At 39.3% G+C, this 20377-nt stretch overlaps 1 protein-coding gene across 10 annotated transcripts in view; it reads right to left on the bottom strand.

Annotated features, from left to right (window-relative positions):
• Positions 1 to 20377, bottom strand: part of diaph2 (diaphanous-related formin 2) — a 551295-nt gene that overhangs the window by 219974 nt on the left and 310944 nt on the right. For all 10 annotated transcript variants that reach the window (XR_013818231.1, XR_013818232.1, XM_079839686.1 and 7 more), the window contains one exon: positions 3271 to 3369. Coding sequence is in view for 8 of the 10 variants with exons in the window: in XM_079839686.1 (XP_079695812.1) it covers positions 3271 to 3369 (99 nt within the window). In the remaining 2 variants the exon portion in view is untranslated. The remainder of the gene's footprint in view (positions 1 to 3270; positions 3370 to 20377) is intronic.

The raw sequence follows: 20377 nt of genomic DNA, 5'->3' as shown, positions 1-20377 counted from the left end.
CCTGACTATAGGGATATGCTAATGAAGCAACCATCAGTAGCATGATGAGCCAGAGTATCACATGCCAATAAACAAGCACATGGTTAGTCACTGAATGTGGTGAGTTTAACAACCCCCAGTCAGAACTTATCACATTTCTGCAAAAAATTTAATTGGACGACAAATGCTTTCGCTTCATCTGTTGATTCATTAGCATAATTTACATATTCACAGTGAGTGAATTATCCTGACTTTTTCCTCTAACAAGTTTGTCCATGACAGATGCATCCCATAATTCATTTCCGTTCATATCCACTACTCATCAGCCTGGGGATTTAGTCACATTTTGTGCTTTTTTCAACACAGAAAACACTGCCAAATTGCAAGCATTAAAGCAAAAAGAGCACTTCCGCCCCATATATAACAATGCTATCTATACTAAACTGCCTCCATGCACTGGAATAATTTAAAGCATCTCTCACTTTGTTTTAAATGCAGCCCGCTACATTTGTGAAAAGGAATGCTGACGGAGGGCCTATGCGGCGACTCTGGAGCTAGACCAAGGAAAGGAATGCTGGGATTGTTAAACATGCTAAAGGACCACAGACCTCTGCTCAGTATCTCTGTGTTAATAGAGGAACATGACTTTATGTAGTGGTTTGCCTGCTTTGCTCGGTTCCTCCTGCACTCATGAGATTCACAGCCTCTTCAGCTCATCTGGATTATTGTTTCAGCTGTGCATGGAGGCCCGCCCTGGCCCAGGGTCCAAAGTAGCACATTCTCTTTACACTCACAATAATGTGTGGGATCATGTGTATGTCTGTGTAGGATTGCTCATAGGTCCCCAGGATCAATAACCTCAGAAAGTTTTCCTAACCAGAAAATTCCATGCCAAACAATGAAAGTGTGGGATTTGTCCAGTCAGCCCACATACTGTACTCTCAGCATAGGGGAATACAGCAATGGGGGTATGAGTAACTATCTCTGCTCAAGTAAAGAGCAGAACTGTATGTGTCTTATCTGTGAGGCCCCTATCCAAATAATTATAATTAATTAATTAATTAAAAAAATAATGATGCCCACAGAAATGTACATTTCAAATATTGCCTTATATGATGCTTTTACAACTCTATCTTTTCTGTTTTCCTGTCCCACCTCCCCTTTCCTTTCTCTGTGAAAGATGACAGATTTGTGGCTGAAGTGAATGTGTAACAGCACTCCCACTCGTGTGCTGGCATTAGTTACTCTAAAGCCTGAAGTGGTGTGTGTGTGTGTGTGTGTGTGTGTGTGTGTGTGTGTGTGTGTGTGTGTGTGTGTGTGTGTGTGTGTGTGTGTGTGTGTGTGTGTGTGTGTGTGTGTGTGTGTGTGTGTGTGTGTGTGTGTGTGTGTGTATTGTGCATCAAAGGCAGGGTAAAGAACTAGCGGAAATAAGACAGAGCACAAGAGAATGAGAATGTGAAAATACGAGAAAGTGAGTGAAAGAGGGGAAGAGAGAAATGTCACTGGAATATTTTCTGTTAGGGCTATCTCCATCTGCTACAGCTCTAATAGAAAAAAGAAAGAAAAATAAAACAAGCGCGCATACACACACACACACACACACACATACACAAACACACACACACACACACACACACACACACACACACATACAAAACCGGACCCTGATGTCCTTCAGATACACTAACTTTGCATGTTATATGAATAATGAAAATGGCATGTCTTTTGTTGTATTTTTTTAGTGCTGACTGACACAAGCATCTCTATTAGTACTGCCCATAGCTAGTATATGAGACAATTTTACCTGCCAGACTATAGATAGATAGACTAACAGACATACAGATGGGCAATCACACATAACAACCTAGAATCATAACAGAGAGCTTTGCAAAAGCAAGCGCTGAATATGTAAATATCTAATTATATATCTATTATCTCTGTTAAACCAACATTCAGATAATGTGGCTTAAACTATGTTCTTCAAGAGGAGAACTGTAGCCAGACAGAGAGCTATATCTTCTGTTCTATTCGCACATTCAAATAGCACTGATGTATTTAATTGCAATCCAAGTACTCTTCAGGCTAGGATGAAAACAAGCATGGGTAGGACATATACTCAGGTGGCTGGTTATTTTAGCATTTGCTATGAATATTTCATCAAGTGTGATATTGTATATCTAAGGTGTTCTCCTCTCCAAGACAAAGAAGCCAACATTTCCAAAGAAGAGCAAAATTGCATTCTCATGCTGCTTTCATCAATCAGAGTCCAAAGATTCACAGGCACTCCTGAGAACACAATGAATTCACACACACACACACACACACACACACACACACACACACACACACACACACACACACACACACACACACACACACACACACACACACACACACACACACACACACACACACACACACACACACACACACTTTCCTTGAAGATTCAAGAGGGGAAAAAGAGAGTGGCAGTCTAAGAGACAGAGAGTTGTTAAATGGCACAAGGAGGGCTGATCAATATGGGCCACAAAGCAAACTGTGACATAAATAGGTGGTTCCTACTGTCCAGTATAGGGCCAAACTAGTTTCAGTGCCATGGGGTTTAGACAAACAAATATGACAGTTAACATAGCCAAATTATTATTATTTTTATTTTGGGATATTTAATTAATTATTTAATTTACTGACCACTGGTTATGATTTAGGTGTGGGGAAATAACAAAAAACAAACAAACAAACAAATCAGACTTTGGTCGCATAGTGGTTTAAGGGACTATTTGGCTTTGTGTGTGGTTAGGATGAGGCAATCACAAACAAAATGCTTTGTCCTTTTTCCTGTTATCCTCCTATGTGTCTACGGTACAATTGATATCAGAGGAATCGGGTTGAATCCATTATCAAAAAACAGCATCCTCAAAACCTGTTGCAGGAAGAGCAAATACTGCCGAATGCTGCTTGACAATACAAGAGGATAAGAGGAATTTTAAAGTTGACATGATATGTAGGAACAAGAAAACAAACAAACAGAAGAGAACAGAGGAAAAGTGCCAGTCAAAGCCTGACAACATTGTGGCTATAGATTCAGCAGCCTTAACTGCTTTCAGTAGAGAGAAATTCTAGTGTGGAGAAAAAATACCTAGGAAAAAAAATAATAATAAAAAAGACAATTCTTTAGAGACAAGTTACATTCTTTGGAAAGAAAGATAAAAAAAATAAATAAAAAAAAACAGATCTAGAAGCTCTTGGCTGGGTGTTAAGGGACACAGATGATATGGAATGCTGGGAACTTACACAGATTCTGAGCTGTCTTGGCATCCAGAATTCGCAGCTCTTTCGCTTTTTTCTTGAATTGTGTCATCCTGTCATCTGTTTCTTCCACGTCCTTTTTCACTAAAAGCAAAGAGACAGAACCAGAGGGTAACTATTAATTATCAAAACCAGTAAATGCATCTGCTCAATTTTTCAGGAAAATGAGAAAATGAGTAGGCTAGACTTTAGTGTTTACCAAATTTCAGACATCAAGCATAAACAGAATGACTGCATGAACTATGGTGACAGGAAAAATAACTATATTTTTACATTTACTGAAGAAAATATCCATGCAAAGCTCTCCATCACAGTTCTAAGGTTTTCTGTGAGGATGCCAGGTGCCAGAAGTGGTTCTTTGCATATTTTTTCAGGTGTTCTGGGTGGTTCCTAGGTGGTCCTATATATATATATATATATATATATATATATATATATATATATATATATATATATATATATATATATATATATATATATATATATATATATATATATATGTGTGTGTGTGTGTGTGTGTGTGTGTGTGTGATCAAAGATGGATATTCAAGACATCTCACGCTACTTATGTGATTTTTTTTTTTTTAAACGTGAAATTTTTGGACCCTGTTTACTGTTGTATGAACATAACAGCTGAAACATTCTTAAGAATAGTATTTGTTAATATAGGAGTGATATGACGTGTGTGAGTAAAAGATAACATAATTAAATTAGATTCAATTAAAATAAAGATTAAATACTTAATGATTAAATACTAAAGTGGTAGTAGTGGGTGCCCTAGCAAGCATCACCAATAAAAAGTAACAAGACCCAAACAAACATAATTTCAGATTAAATGGATTGTTTCATATTAGAAACGGGTCTTGTCGTATGGCTAACTAAACTTTAAAGCATGACTCCTGTGCTTTGGACCACACTTTATAGGAGCTCCTGTAGTAGCAATAAAAATTACATATGCTCCTCTCTATAGGGGAATTATACATATGGCACCGCGATAACAGATCCTGGGTGGAAAGCATAAGGACACTGAAACTCTAGATCATGGCAGATGTGTCACAATTAAACTGAGACACTGATGCATGTCAGACTTCCCTTTTATAGCATGACATAAAAAAACTGAGGAAGGGAGGGATGAGAAAAAAGGGAGGTAGGAAAAAATGGAAAGTAATAGAGAGACAGGTGAGACGAATAAAAACAGGCAGAGAGGCAGACGTCTAAAGTTGACGTGCTAAAGAGACCATCAGTGCGTGACTGTGGCACCACTCAGTATATTGAAGTGAGATTTTGTGGGACACTATTGACAAAAACAAGGCCTGCTCTGTCAACGGCTCAGAGCCATGGAGATAATTGCGTTATTTCTGTAATCCTAAGGAGCAGCAGGAACAGCAGCTTTGAACAGCCCAAACCAATATTAATGCTGTATGTGTGTGTCTGGTATTCCAGGGACTGGCTCCCTTTGAGGTCTGCTTGAAGAGAACCTCTCTCTGAGTGACATAATATGTCAGCAAAATCCTCGGACGAAACCATTGTCACAGTCAACTACCAACTAACTAAATTAGAGAGCAATCAAGACCGTAGCTCTGGGACCCACCCGGGGGAAAGAGAGAGCGCGAGAGAGAGAGTGAGAGAGAAAGATTCTGGGTAATACTCAGGTGAAAACAAAGACAGAAGAAGTCTAGGTCTGGCAGATTGCTTGTGGGAGTAGGAGCGCACCTCAGCGCTAATCATCACAACTCCGCTATTTATTTAAGCCCAAGATGTAAGTCTCCCAGGAAATCACATGCAAACAAGCCTCTCCCAAGAAATCTGCATATGTGAAGGAGCTATCAAAGCAAGAGCATCTCCTAAGCAGGTAGATTTGCTGCTGGCTACAGGCCCTCTGCTGTTGTGTCAATGGCACTGTGATACTGATGCATGTCTGTTTTTGAATTGAACGTGATGGGGACTTTCCTGAGCATGCTAAAAGAGTTTGCCCTTCTGAAAGTTTAATTTATTTATCTATTTAGTTTTGGTACTTAAGTCTCAGGTGTGCTTAGACGGAATAGTAATTAATTTGTGCGAGCATCGTATCACCTTATATATAATTAAATAAATTTCACAAGCTGATCACAGCACCATGGATTTATGGTCTACTTTAGAAGATGGAAGTTTTTTGTGACTTTTACAACAACAATTATCTGCTTTCCTGCTGGTAGGGTGTCTCAAATATGTCTCACAATGATGACAGACACACCATGGGTCCCATACCAGGGATTTGCACAATTCAGAATTTAATTGAGAATTTCAATTCATAGACAAACAGGACGAAAGACAGAATGCTAAATTGATCGGACGGACGGACGGACGGACGGACGGACGGACGGACGGACAGGTAGATAGATAGATAGATAGATAGATAGATAGATAGATAGATAGATAGATAGATAGATAGATAGATAGATAGATAGATAGATAGATAGATAGATAGATAGATAGATAGATAGATAGATAGATAGATAGATAGATAGATAGATAGATAGATAGATAGATAGATAGATAGATCTGAGAAACCTGGAGACCAGAGAAAATAAAATATCATGAAGGGGCCCCCGAAGGATCTTTATTTTTTTAGAGGAAGGGCTGCAGGTGAGGGAACAGCTTTCAGCCATATTGTGGAGCTTAAGATACCCCCACCACCTCCTCAGGCGCATTGTCACACCCTTCCACCAGCTGGCTCTCCCACCTGGGTAGCCCACGCTCTCAGCAGGATGTTCTCAACACATCCTCAGGCTCTTCAGCTGTTAGAGATCCGAAGCCCGCCAGGCCTGCGCCTCTTCAGTCCGATGCTGGGAAACAGACACAGCTCAGCCCATTGTTACTTCCGCTTAAGGTAGAAAAGGTGGGCAGTTTGTGAGGCTTTGTTTTGTATCTGCATTAGGTCTGCAGATTCAATTACACTCCACCCAATATATTTCGGACAGAGCTGGCTTGCACTATTTTGTAGCGTTACAGGAAGTGAGAACTTAAAAGAACCAGATGACTAGAGAAGAGCAGGCATAAACATTTCTAATAGAAATAATTAGTGCACAATGCGCTACAGTTCTACCCTCCATCCATCACTGATGATGGGAACACGACTTCAGAAAGTCTTGGGAACTTGGGTACACCCCTCCAAGAGTCTAAAATGTATCCTCCACTTGCTGAGTTTTTTTTTTCTTTTTTCTTCCCAGCACAGATGAATAATGAGAAGCAAAGATATTAACTGCTTCCCTAAAACATCATAATGAAGTTCTGGAGAAATAAAGTTTATTTGGATGTGGATGAAACCTATTTTGTTAGTTTTGTATTAAATACAGTAAAAAGCAAGCTGGCCTTGCAGCATTACAAGAATACAGGCAGTGTCTGTGCATACTGAAAACATTTATACAAATAAATTAAAGATGATTCAAAACATTTTGCGTGCATGTAGGACATAAATAACATAAATTAATACAGGAAAATGTAATAAATAATTGAATAAGTGAGCCAACCATTGATGAAGAAGAAGCCAGGTGTTTTTTCTTATACACTGACTGTGAAGGACTGATTATGGTCAGGGTGTTTCAGCGGAATAAAAACAGCAGTATTTCAGAGTGATGCTTCAGTAATGCGATCCATTAGAAGGAAAACACAAAGTCGAGAGGTATTCAGGGGGAAGGTGGTTTCAAAATGTTAGTAAAACATTAGCAGAACATGATTACTCATGCCAATGTAATCACATACATGTGTGTTGGGTCCACAGACATTGTTATTTGTAGGGATGAGAGAATAGCTCTTGGCGGCAACGAGGGGTGAAATGCAATAGCAATAATAGAACTTACAATAAGAAAAGCAATAAAAAAAGGCAACAAAAAACACACTCAAGTTCACACAAGCCCTTTCTGTGATTTTTGGACAGAGGGCAGCCCATGGGAGCTCCTCATTTCCAAAGTTCTTCACATTTGGGCGTAGAGATTGTTTACTGGACTTGAATCCTTCTGCTGGGAGCCGTCCATGTGATATCTCCCCCCAGGCAGCAAAAGCCTTGAGCATTAGCAAGCTAAACACTACCACATGTTCGCTTCCGGACTGAAATGATTCACCCAAGAGCAGTCATGGAGACATAAAGCTAGAGATGGTGAACGGAGGACTGAAAACACTGATGACAGGTCCTCTTAAAATGTGTTCAATGTCCCGGCAACGGATCAGACGAAGCAGACAATGTGGAGTCTGACTGTCCGCTGGGAAGTGCATTGTCGGAACGCACAATCTGTCTGGAATAATATGACTCATCTACTGCCGCTAAACTGACTGTCCAAACTTGAACAATGCCAATCAATATGAGACGATTTCTTTCAGGAATTCAATCAAAACTGAGTGAGAAATACTTCAATACTTAGAGTATGGTAAAAAAAAAAGGGAAGTTCACGCAATAATGAAACATTTCTTATCATTTACTCATGCCAACGCTGTTCTAAAACCAGGGGGAAAAATATGTTTTAAACTATCTTTGCCCATACAATGGAAGTCTGTGTGGTCAAAATAATACAATTTGAACCCCACTGACTTTCATCGTTTGGACAAAAAACACTTTGTTCCCTTTTTTTATATATTTATATATTGCCAACAGAAGAAAATCAGTAATGCAGTTTTGCAGAATTACATGAGCGTTTTGTATGAGTGTAAAACATATTTGGATTTTGTAATCTCTTCACATCCTCTCACATCTACAAGGCATCCCAAAAACATTTGAGGTTCGAAAACACTATTTTGTTGGAGAATTAGAGCTGTGACTATTTCTGTCAGTGACTAAGGCTAAAGAGAGGTCTCTTTCTCAACCCTGGGACCAATTTATTGCCTGGATACAAGCCCACCACACTGTTCTCACCATCTAGCCTCTTAAATGCATGCTCACACTCTCTCTCAAAAAAAAAGAAATCCTTTAGGGACAAACCTGAAAACCTGTTTCTTTTTCTTTCATCCAAGTGAACCTGCATTGATCAGTTAAGGGCGATCAATAAGGAAAAAACGCACACAAATTGAATCTGAGCGCAGCATAACGAAGATTCTGGCATTGAGAGCTTAACGTACGCTTTAATTTAGGGGTGGAGATTTTGTGGCGAAACAGCTGAGTGCATTTTGATGATGAAGTTTGTAAAATTAGCGTCTGAAGCGATTTGTTTTTAGTGAAGCGATTTGAGCTGTTCCAACTCAAGTATCCGTGAGAGTGTTGATGTCAAACAGGTCTGTGGGTCATAAATACAAAGGAATCTGTCTGGATGAGTATAATTCAGCCTCTCTGTGACGGCTTTCTGATGTCAGGTTATTAGGAGGCATCTTTCCTATAATGACCCCTTTCCGCAGTCTTGACCTTCACAGTGCTGGGGAGCTAAGGCAAAGATGTCTCACCTCAAGGTGAATAGCACAGAAAAAACAGCTGGGGGAGAGGGTTGCGCTTTCCCATCCATGCAATTATCATCATCTTTAATGATAACAAGGGAAAAGGGGGAGGTTAGCGCTAATGATAATTGTGATGGGGCGGCAGGTAAAGCTTGATTCCCTCTGAGGGCGATGTGATATGCCTGAGAGACTTTCAAAGCATGACCAGGTGCAGGGGTCACTAATACACTCCCAATTCTCACCCTGTGTTCCCCTGGTAGCCTGTGGAGACTAAGTGGACAAGAGGCTAGAAAGGTCACAGGATGACCCAAATAACAACTAGCTCTCTAACGGTTTCATTATGAGTGAGAGACACACTGAGACTGAGAAACTAACAGCTGGACTTGGATAAAAGCTCAGGAGGATTGCCAAGCCCTGTTCCTCCTCCACATGTCAGATAAAAAAAACCTCAACTTTTGTTTATAGCAACCTCTGTGATTGTGGGAAACACAAAGTGCAGCAATCTGTAAGCAAAAATACTCATGTCATGAAGCATCTGATGGATTTAGGCCAAATGACAAAGCAATGCTGTAACCTCCACTTAATTATCGCAGATGATTTTTGTTCAAGCATGGCTTCTTTCTTTGGTTTGGAGCTCACATAGCATGCACATTGATACGGTAATCTGGCAGAGCAGCACTAACAGCTCTCTCCTATAGTATGGAGCTGCAGCGTGCAAAGCCGATAATAGGTTATCTCTCGTATTAAATTCGCACAATCACATTTCTGTGAAATGAAAACAGGCTTCTGTGAAAGACGATGGATCGTACTGACATTACGCCTTATCGCAAGGTCATTTATGAGAATGCATATCACCTGGATTTAACAAAGAGGAAGTGCCGAAATAATGAGCGAGGGAAATACATCATGTCTTAGAGGCAATCGGAGTGGTGTGAACATGAATGGGTAGTGGTTCTAAGCTGTAGTATTACAGTACCAAGATCAAAAAAAAAAAAATCTTTAATTTCTGGCTAGCAGCTCAAGAGCACAAAGACTTTGAGAAGAGTCATTCCTCAAGGCTGTTAACTGCCCACCGAGGGCTTTACAGCCATGCCCTTTGGATTCAGGCCCTCATCCAATGAGCTACGAGAAGAGATGGCTGGTTTAAGGGTTAGTTTGACCAAATACATTTAAACTAACTTTAATTCTGTACTGAAAGCACATTCAAAGAACATACATTGATTAACAGTAATTTATACGAATATACTAATATATTGTTTACATTTTAAATTAAATATGCAAAATTTAACAGTAAGCTAAAAAAGAATAAGTGCTGTAAAGTATTGTTCATTAAAGTTTCATGTTACAGTATGTACACGCAACATAAAATGGCATAGAACCTCACTGTAAACAACAGATACATATCCAACAGCTTATGTGGTCTTATGGCCTCAAAATGTCCCGAATGTTGTTCACATTTAAGTCTGTAAGATTTTAAGTCTTTTATGCTCACCAAAGCTATTTGATCAAAAATACAGTAAAAAAGAGTAATATTGTCAAATATTATTACAATTTAAAATAACCATTTAATATTTTAATATATTTTAAAAAGTTATTTATTCCTGTGATGGCAAAGCTGACTTTTCAGCATCATTGCCCCAGTCTTCAGTTTCACATGATCTTTAGGAAATCATTCTAATATGCTGATGTGATGCACAGAAGAAAAAAAAAAAGATTATTATTGCCAACGTTGAAAACTGCCAAATATTGTGAAAACAGTATTTAGCTTTATGAACAGTGGCATATTACATAAAATGTAACATTAAGTAACATTTTTACTGTGCCTGCCACCCTCTGTGTCAAGCTGAGATATAGGTAGTTATACCTCATAGACCTCATGAACAGGACCACTGTTTGCCTGTGGTCAGGGACTGGGTGTTGAGGTTGTGTGGTTGTGTTTGTCTTCTCTGATGGAGATCTGTGGCATTGAGATCAACCACTATGATGGGTTGGTAGTTGTAAGTCTGGCTGGTGAGGCTTTCAAAGAATATCTATCATTTGAAGCGTTTTTTATTTATTTATTTATTTTTTACTTTTTTATTTTTATTCAACATGTGGCAGGGTATTATTCTTTCTATCTTGAAGGTTAACCGATAAGTTGATCCAATTTGTCCGCCATGGTGTGAAGAGGCCTTTGGAAATACTTCACATGTTGTGCGTGCAAATGTCAAAGTTTGCCTGTTGGATAACAATAAAAAATAAATAAAATGATTTTTCCTTCAAGGTAACCTGACATTACGCTTGTTAGTGTGAGACAGTATTATCTGCCGGAATCAAATCCACAGCAGGTATGAACAGTGTAATTGTAAGTCTCTATGATCCCACCAAAAACAGTTGCAGTAGAAATGCATGCATTGCCGCTCTTCACAGGCTAACAGATTCACTTGTCAACAGTAAACAATTCCTGGCAGGCATTGAATGCTAGTGTGTGGTTTCATAAAGGTTTTCATAGTTCCATCCATGTCACTGTTCCTCAGTCAGCTCACGTCCAACATGAACAGGTGACACGCCAAAGCAGACACAGACTGATTAAAAACACTACACCACAGAAAGACACCAGTCCCTAGTCATGAATTGCATCCAAATGCACCCTCTGTACTCATTTCACCCTTATTGAGAGAAACCAGGTTGATTATGAGTGTCTGTGCTCATCTGTTTCATTATACGCAGTAGATCAAAGAGCCGTGACAGTTGCATGGTGATCCGGGGAGGGGAAGTGGAGGATGAGGGCAGGAGGAACAGAACCCACTATAAAATCATTTCATGTGAGGAAGAGCCAGGGATCGCAGCCCTAAGAATTCAGGAGAGCAGCTTGTTGTTTTTGAAAGCCCTCCGTTGGCTCTGGCTCACTCTGCATGGGATGACCCCGGTCCAGATGCTCAGGGTGGTCAGAGGAGCAGCAGGCTTGAGCCAAACCATGAGTCCTTTCATCACCAAACTTCTTCTGGTTGCACGATAACCCTTCCCTGCAATGCAGAATTCTAGAAAAGAACAATTTGTGTGGATGCAGAAGCAGAAATTATGGTAAACAGGAAGTCCCTATACACAGATAAAGTGTCTGTAAGCACAGCTTTTGAGAAAGCGCTCTTCCCTAACAGCCAATTATTTCTGATCTGCCTTCCTAAAAAGCCGGACCCCTCTGTTACATCCTTTAGACTCCATCTTTGATTACAGCCCTCAATGTTTGCTTTAATGACAAAAGCTAGTCAAGCATAATGAGTTATAATGATAGAGCGTGGGGTGAGCATACATGCTGGTAGCGGCTTTGTGTACCGTCTCAGGTTTGACTCAGATAGTGATTACTGGGCTGACAGGACTTTAAAGTGTAAGCTGTGACCTGCTTCGCTTTGGAATTAGTGTGTCCACGCATTCAGCGTCCAAACTGTGTGCTCAACTGCTTCCCCGGCAGGCTGGATTACGAGATGTTTATGGGACCTGCTGTTACCCGCTGTCTGGATTACTCGGGGATTGGATTGTGTATAAACTATGCCAGTAAATGTAGTTATGAGGCTTTATGCTCATAACGTCCTGCTCTTGTTTGTTTTGTAAAAGAGTAGCTTGAGAGCACAGAGAGATAGACTTTTACAGTATTTGTGAAAGATAAGCCCTTCAGCAGATGATGGCAGAGTGTTTTAAATTAAACTTACACTGCTGCGTTTAAAAGCCATATTAAAAAAAAATATTATTTTGGCATTTGAGGAATATATGAGAGGTGCTTGCCTGTGTAAAACTCCCTGTCTACGAAGAACCTATGAGGTTTCTAATATGTTCACCAGTGTTGTTAAAGTAACCTAAAACTAATGAACCTATTGACAACAAATTAACAGTAATTATACCCTATAATAGTACATAAATTATCAAAAACACACACTGATGTCCACAGCGTTGTTCATTTTGCTACAGCGTTGCTAAGTGGTTGCTAGTATGATTTGGGCAGTTGCTAGAATGTGTCTTAGTAGCCTAGACAAAAGAGACTTTTTTTTAACTTGTTTTATAGTCCAACAGACAAAAAAAATTTGTCTGATCTCTTAGAAGAGCGACATTACACTCAACGTTTTGAAATATTCATGTCATGTAACGGTGTGCACTGCAGGATAAGTTATTCCCCAAAGTATAGTTTTTTTTCTTTCTCCAACTATTTTCTTGTCATCCTTTTTCACCAATCTAACGTTAAGAAATCCTATTGAATAAAAGCACAAAAAATGTTTTTTGTAGTGCCTGGTGATGGCGGCTTTGTAGATCCAAGAGTGGAGCACATACAGAGGTAAACAAATCTATAAACAACATCAAATTACAGCCGGACCTTTACGAGCAAGCCTTAGGGTCACTTGGTTCCAGGAGAGGAAATGTAGCTATTGACTCCGCTCAGGAAACAATTCAACCCAAACAGATATATATTCGAGATCTCCCCCAGCATTCCGGTAGAGAAAAGGAGAAGAAGTGCACTTTGAAGGCCCATGTAATATGATCACGGAATCACACAGAATTCTTTGAAGGCAGTCAGGATCAATAGAGGATAAGAGTGGCCGTGGTTAAGCGGCGACGCTGTAAGTCGCCTCTCTGTGATCTAACCGGATCTCTGCTCTCCATCAAAGCCAGACTAAATTAAACGTGAATTACAGAGGTGAAAGCCTGGGAATGAAAAGACATCATTTATCATCAGACAGATGTGTGGTTCTCTCTTATTCAGTCTCTTTTCCTTTGGCCCCACACAATGACACTTCATTCTAAGGTTCACATCAAATGGTTCTTAAGTCCATTTGTGATATCAGAATAGTCATTTTAAACTGACATGGAAAATGGTTCCTCTCATTTTGGGTCAAGTGGATTTTGAATGCAATTCCTTAAAAAAATTATTTAAATAAATACATAAATAAATATGTTCTTCACAGCCTCATTTTCATTTAGCTTATTCGAGAAACGTATTTCAACAGTACAGATCATAAGGAAAGACCCATTCTATTTTATGGTTCAGGTCTGACCAAAGACTGTTTGTAACTTTTCCTTTATCTTTTTCATCAGTTTCACAGAGCTGAAGTAAGGCTGACAGCGAGTTATATGCATCCACACGCAAACACACACAGAAACTTTCTTTGCTTTATGTACTAAGCTTGTCAAGCTCTACAGCAGGTTCATGATCCTCTCTGTCTCTTGGCTTGGTTCTTGATCTATTTAGTAGAGTCTAGCCTGGATCTGTCTTTAACAGAGGTCTATGCATTCTCTCTCAGCACGCACAATTCATTTCATTCATATGCTGAGCTTTCAGAGTGAAATGGAAGAGAATTCCACAGACGTCCACTTGAAAAAGAAGTGATGTGCCCTTGACTGACATGCACTTTGTGGATCTCAGCAAGGTGTGCTATATTTGAGGAAGAAAAAATAATAGGAACAAAACAGAGAATCTAGGAAAATAACCATAATTTTCTTCCAGGGTGATATGCAAGCTGATGGCTGTCTTGGTTCACTTATACAACAATAAACAGAGGACACAAAAGCTGAGAGGAGAGAGAGAAAGAGAGAAGGGCACCCAGAAAAACTAGAGAAGAAAAAATGAGAGCGAAATTGAAAGAGGCATCATTCAAAAGAAAGTGCAAAGTCTCATTTGAAAGTGAGGTTTGAAAACAGACTACTTAATGTAGCTTAATGTAGCGTGGCAGCAAACAAATTCCATATAAAAAGACAGGCGAGAGATGATGATGATGGTGATGATGATATGCTTTCACCAAGCAATTGTGTTAAAACACTGTGGCCAGAATATGGCCATTACAAGCCATAAAGAGCTGAAGAAATGCAATCCCACACCATAGCTCCAACATGTAAGTACAACATTTTCCAGCACTTTACCACTTAAATGCTTACAGCTGCCATCTCTTTAAATGCTGCTCTCAGCTTTGATCTCCTTTTGTTTCAACTTGTGCTAACTGCTCACACTGAAGCCTCTTAAATGGCACACTAATACACAGGCACTGATTGTAGCAGATACGACTTTGAATAAACACAAGTACACTGTAGACTCTGGTCGATTACAAGAATTTGCTTCATGCCCCGAACTCTTGAATGAACCATGAATGATCAAATCTACAGTGGGGTCTGCCTGCCTGCCTGCCTGCCTGCCTGTCTGTCTGTCTGTCTGTCTGTCTGTCTATCTATCTATCGCATGTCTCAGACTTTTAGCATTTGTTAAAAAATATTATAACAAATCCTTGTTTGTTCATGTTAGTTCACAGTGTATTAACTAATGTTAACAAATACAACTTTTGATTTGAATAATGTATTTGTAAACGTAAAATTTTAAACATAAGAAATGTTTTGCATTTAATTAATTATTTTTCTACAAATTCTATAATTTGCCTCCATCCCAATACTGAACAGCGCGACATACATTCACATCACACGTTAGTGGAAGAGTTATACTCACAGAACACTAAAGTTATTCACAATCACGAAAGTTCATTATTTGCATGCATTTTAAAGCCTTGCCGGCTCATTCGCGTGCATATGCGCTTCTCCGAGCGCTCGCACTTAACGCATGTCAAACTCGTGATTACTGGACTAAGTAGTCTTACTGCGCTAATACTGTCAAATACACACAAGGTTAACATAAACACACTCGGTTAAAGTGAAAGTAAAATCGGCGTGTCTGTATATTAGATGCACGCAGGTCTTAAATTGACAGCAGCAGCCTAATGAACACGCTGTCCTTAAAGGGACAGTTCACCTCATGTCATTATCATGTCATTATTTACTCACTCTAATGTTGTTCCAAACCTGTATTAATTTCTCGATGACAGAATTTTAATTTTTGAGTGAACTATCCCTTAAATGTTAATACAACAACAAAAGACAAAGAGAAAATCACTCACTGCTCTTGACTGAAGAACTTTAATACAGTAGCTTTAATAAGAATCAATGTATATTTTATAGTGAAGTCTATGTAGTGTTTTATTTTTACATTTATTCATTAAATGGCATACTTAAATACTGATGTATAGCTCTGAGCTGCCAGTGTAAATCTTTATATACATTTATTTTATATTATACAATACACTAGGAATGTGTACAGGTTTTTTTTTTTTTTTAAGTCAAGTTTTAAGTTAGTAAGGTTTTTCAATTATTTTAAGTAAAATAAAGAAAGAGTATTGTAATAAAAAATATATATACTTTTTTCTTCTTAACCTCTTGACACACTTGTGACAAGCCATCAGAACCGAACCGAACCGAAAACCGTGGTTAAAAACCGAGGTATGTATTGAACCGTGGACTAACTGTATTGTTGCATCCCTAATATATATATATCAATCATGAGTAATGTTAAAGTTCACCTCAGACAGCAGAAAAGGGCTGATACATTTCAGGTATAGATGATGTTAAAAAGAAAATGGACTACCAATACGGTTCCATTTCATTATTAATGACAATCAGTGCAGAGCAGGTCAGCTCTAGTCCAGCTGTCTTGAAGTGACATTTCAAACCAGCCTTCCCTCCCTCTCGGGTCTTATCTGGACCTGCAGCTCTGGGTGTGTGGGCGACTCGCCCTGAAGATGCTGTGAGCAGAACTATAGGAGCAAAGCGGTAATGATATTTGTCAGAAAAGGCCTAAACGAACAAAACCACCACGGCAACATCAAACAGAGCCAAAACAGAAGGAGTCTTTAATCTCCCTCACCCAGTTCTGGCAAATCCTCACACTAGCTCACATGGGCACTTCATGGGGCTTGAAAGACAGCTTATGTTGAAACAGAATCAGTAATGGAATACAGAGCAAATTCTTACTTCACCCCATTCCCACTGTTAATTCTTAAAAAGTAACGGAGAGTGTGAAGTTTTAAGAGAAGAAGAGAAAAAAATTGTGGAAATCTTTACTGGTTATATATAAATAAAGTAAAATAAATGAAGTGATCATTTCAAGTCAACATTTTACAGTAGCTCAAATAGCAGCCAGCTTCAAACCTGAGACATCAGCTAGTCTTCATTTTCGCAAGGTTAATAATTTCACACAGCATTTATTGTGATTCATCCAGGTTAGGTGTCTGTAAGGACACATGCCTTCCCTCTTGCCCACAATCATGTGCTCCTACTGGGACTTCAAACACTCTCTATGCCCCTTGCTGATCTTTTAGAAAATTCAGGGACTGGGGCAAAATGTTAGCATTCCACTCAATATGCCAATGTGCCAACTTGCCATATTGCATATTGTAGATATCCACACATATTAAGTACTGTACTGGCTTTCCATTTTCCAATGCTTAAGTAGTATACCTTAAAAGTAGGCCATCAGCATAAGACAGAACTCTTTTTCTGACTGTCAATTTCCATATGACGGGAGGGATGAGCATCAGTTGACCTTTCCTTGGCGCTTCAGGCTGAGGTCTACATAACAGTGCGAGGAGTTTAAGCAGATGTCATTTCTGAATGTTCTCTGTTCATATCCAAATCTCAACCCAAATTTGCCATGTGACCCTTCTAGGCCGTGCTTGAGTCATATGATTTATGTTTAGCTTCCGTGTTATTGAGCTAATTCAATACCTGAGCTGCACATTGTGCCATGCATTTCTCCTCCTTTTTTTTTTCTCCTTTGTGCATTCAAGGTTTCAGGCTGTAACCTTCCTATGGAGACTCAATTGTTACCAATATCAGGGTTAGTTTGACTTGGGGCTCTCATTTAATGTGTTTCCCAGTAAACTTAAAAGAAACAAAGAGAGAGAGAAAAAAAAAACAGACATTTTGCTTTCTCCTCATTACAGTCAAGGACAAGGTAAAAGATGCCACAAAATGTCCGCAGGCATTTCCTTGCACATTAATAACTAAATCTAGTCATACAAACTATATACAGCAATACCAAATAAGGTGTCAAGATGAAGCCACAACGACTGACTGACTATGATACTGTACTATAGAATAATTATATGGCACATTTCAAGTGCTCTAGAATTGATGAAAATATGATAATGCACCATGTCACGATCAATGAAGGATTTAGTCTGAGCTGAATTGCATGAGAAGAGAAGGGTTTTGTTAGGCTTGTGTTCCTGAAGCAATTTATCTTCCCTATATGCACTATAATCTGATCAGCAGTAGCATAACATTTGGCATCCATTATGAAAGTGTCCCTTTGGAATGGCATGCAAACTTATAAACAGTCCAGCAAACTCACAAGAGTTGGAAGAGGTGACGTGTTTATGAATTAAAGGAGGGTCTGGGAGCATTCTCCCACAGAATAATTAGCATACTGGTGTCCTTTGACATGAAAATAAAGGGAAGAGACAACATATGTTTCTAATAAATAAAAAATAAAAAAACCTTAAACACATTTATTGACACTAGGGCTTGGCATAAAAAAAAGTGAAAGTGAAAAAAGTGAAAGTGAGTGACGTGTGGCCAAGTATGGTGACCCATACTTGGAATTTGTGCTCTGCATTTAACCCATCCAAGTGCACACACACAGTAGTGAACACACACACACACACACATCGTGAACACACACCCGGAGCAGTGGGCAGCCATATTGCTGTGGCGCCCAGGGAGCAGTTGGGGGTTCGGTGCCTTGCTCAAGGGTCTCACCTCAGTTGTGGTATTGAGGGTGGAGGAGGGCGCTGGTTATTCACTCCCCCCACCGATAATTCCTGCCAGACCTGAGACTCGAACCCGCAACCTTCCGGTTATAAGTCCGACTCTCTAACCATTAGGCCACAACTGCCCCAATACAATTGCGATTAGATTTTATTTTGAATTTATCAATTTTGATTCAATGTCGATTCATTTGAGGTCTATCAGACATGACAATAGACATCACTATAATATTAAAGGTTAAAATGAACTGATTTGAAGGCTAATTACATTTAAAAGGTTAAGAAGGTTTTTTTTATATAATAACGTTATAATACATTTTTAATGACATAATTATGTTTCTACTCGTTTTTATATAAACATTTAAATGTGGCTGTCATAAAATCAATTTATTTAAACATTCATTACATTTTGAAGAACAAGTTAAGTAAAAAATACAATGAGTACGCAATATAATGCATATATTTAGCAAAATGTTCCTTTCTAAGTAATTTTTTTCTAGATGACTAACGAGTTTTTGGAAATTAAATGGCTTTTCTGAGGTAAATGTAACATTAAGTGACATTAGATGCTTTTCCACCATCGGGCCGAGCGGTTCGAAGAAAAGTTCCTGGCACAGCATGGCACGATTACAAAGTGTTCTTGGACTGAATTCTGGTAGAATGTATGTAGTGACGTCGCAAATCAGAATGGGTTAATTGTCAATTGCCTGGTTACTAGTTTCTCTGTGGCTGACTAATCTGACTGACGCATTTGTATTACATTCCAAAGAGCGGCCGTTATCAGCCCCACAGTGGAAAGTTAAACCATATCCATACCTGCTGGACCGATCGGCACGGAAAGTAACGGTTAAGCAAAGAGAACGATTTGACCCGGCTATTATTTACGAGCTGTTATATTGATTTCTTTCCGTGGTTGAAACACTGATTAAGTGATTACATGTGAGATGATACAGATTTTGATAAGTTATACTGTATCTTTCAACACACCTTCTGATGTTTATTCATGTTTTTTCATATTATTTCATGCTGTAAGTAGTAAAGCGGAAGAGATAATCGGTTCATCTGCTGCATCGCTTGAACTGAAAAATTTCAGCGATCTGTCACGCCACATCAGAGTAGCAAAAAAGATTGCAACAGCTCGAGAGACCCATCTCTGATTTTTGTGAGCTTATTGTGCTTGAAATTCAACTCCAACCCAGATAGAGAAAAAAACCGAAACAATCTATATGATCTAATAGGGGTGTAACGGATCGTAGTTGGATCACGACCTACGGTTCGGCACGCATGTAACCCGCGGATTTATTGCGGATTTATTGTGAGCTGTGGATTAATCTGAATTGTTTAGCGATCGCAGACTAAAAGACTGCCGACATTGCTTTTTAAGTGATCTCGTTCCTTTAAACTCGATGCTGAGTTTCAGAGAAACACATGTTTTCACGTGAACAGGGCATGTTAATCAGTCAGCAGTGGCTAGCGGAGAAGTAGAAGAACTTGAAAAGCCTCCTGCATCATTCAAATCGCATGTATGGGAGCACTTTGGCTTCCCCGTAAAATATAATGATGACGGAAGAAGGGTGGTGGACAAAACTGTAACAGTATGTAGGCACTGTGGCACGAGAAAGCCGTACAAAAATGGAGCATACATCGAGCATGGCACCTGCTGAAGCCCGTTTCACACATACTCCGTTTGCACTGCGTATGCGGTGCGTATTTTTTCCATACCCATGTTAACGGATACAGCTTTCACACTGCACGCGGCTTTGGTCCGTCAGTGTGTTCCAGGAGCGCATAAGTTAGCCATATAGCTGTGCTGCAATCGATTCCGCACAGAGTCTATTTTTTGATGTGCTGGAGCTGAATTAAAGTGACAGCGCATCCACATTAAAACAAACATGTATCGATGTGAAAATCTAGTAATTCCACCACAGATGCATATAATGTAAAGTCTACTCTGTTTCAAAGTCAACACATGGCTTTTTGCCTCGAGTAAATCAAGGAAAACGGCCTTTAAGTAAACAAGGAGAAATAATGGAGAGTACCTGTCCTTTCTTGGAGGTGGAAAAACAAAGTTCTTTATGACCTGCAGG

This window comes from Gobio gobio, assembly GCF_949357685.1.
Source record: "Gobio gobio genome assembly, chromosome: 16".
NCBI lineage: Eukaryota > Metazoa > Chordata > Actinopteri > Cypriniformes > Gobionidae > Gobio > Gobio gobio.
The sequence above is the reverse complement of the archived record's forward strand: the minus strand, read 5'-3'. Positions and strand labels throughout refer to the sequence as shown.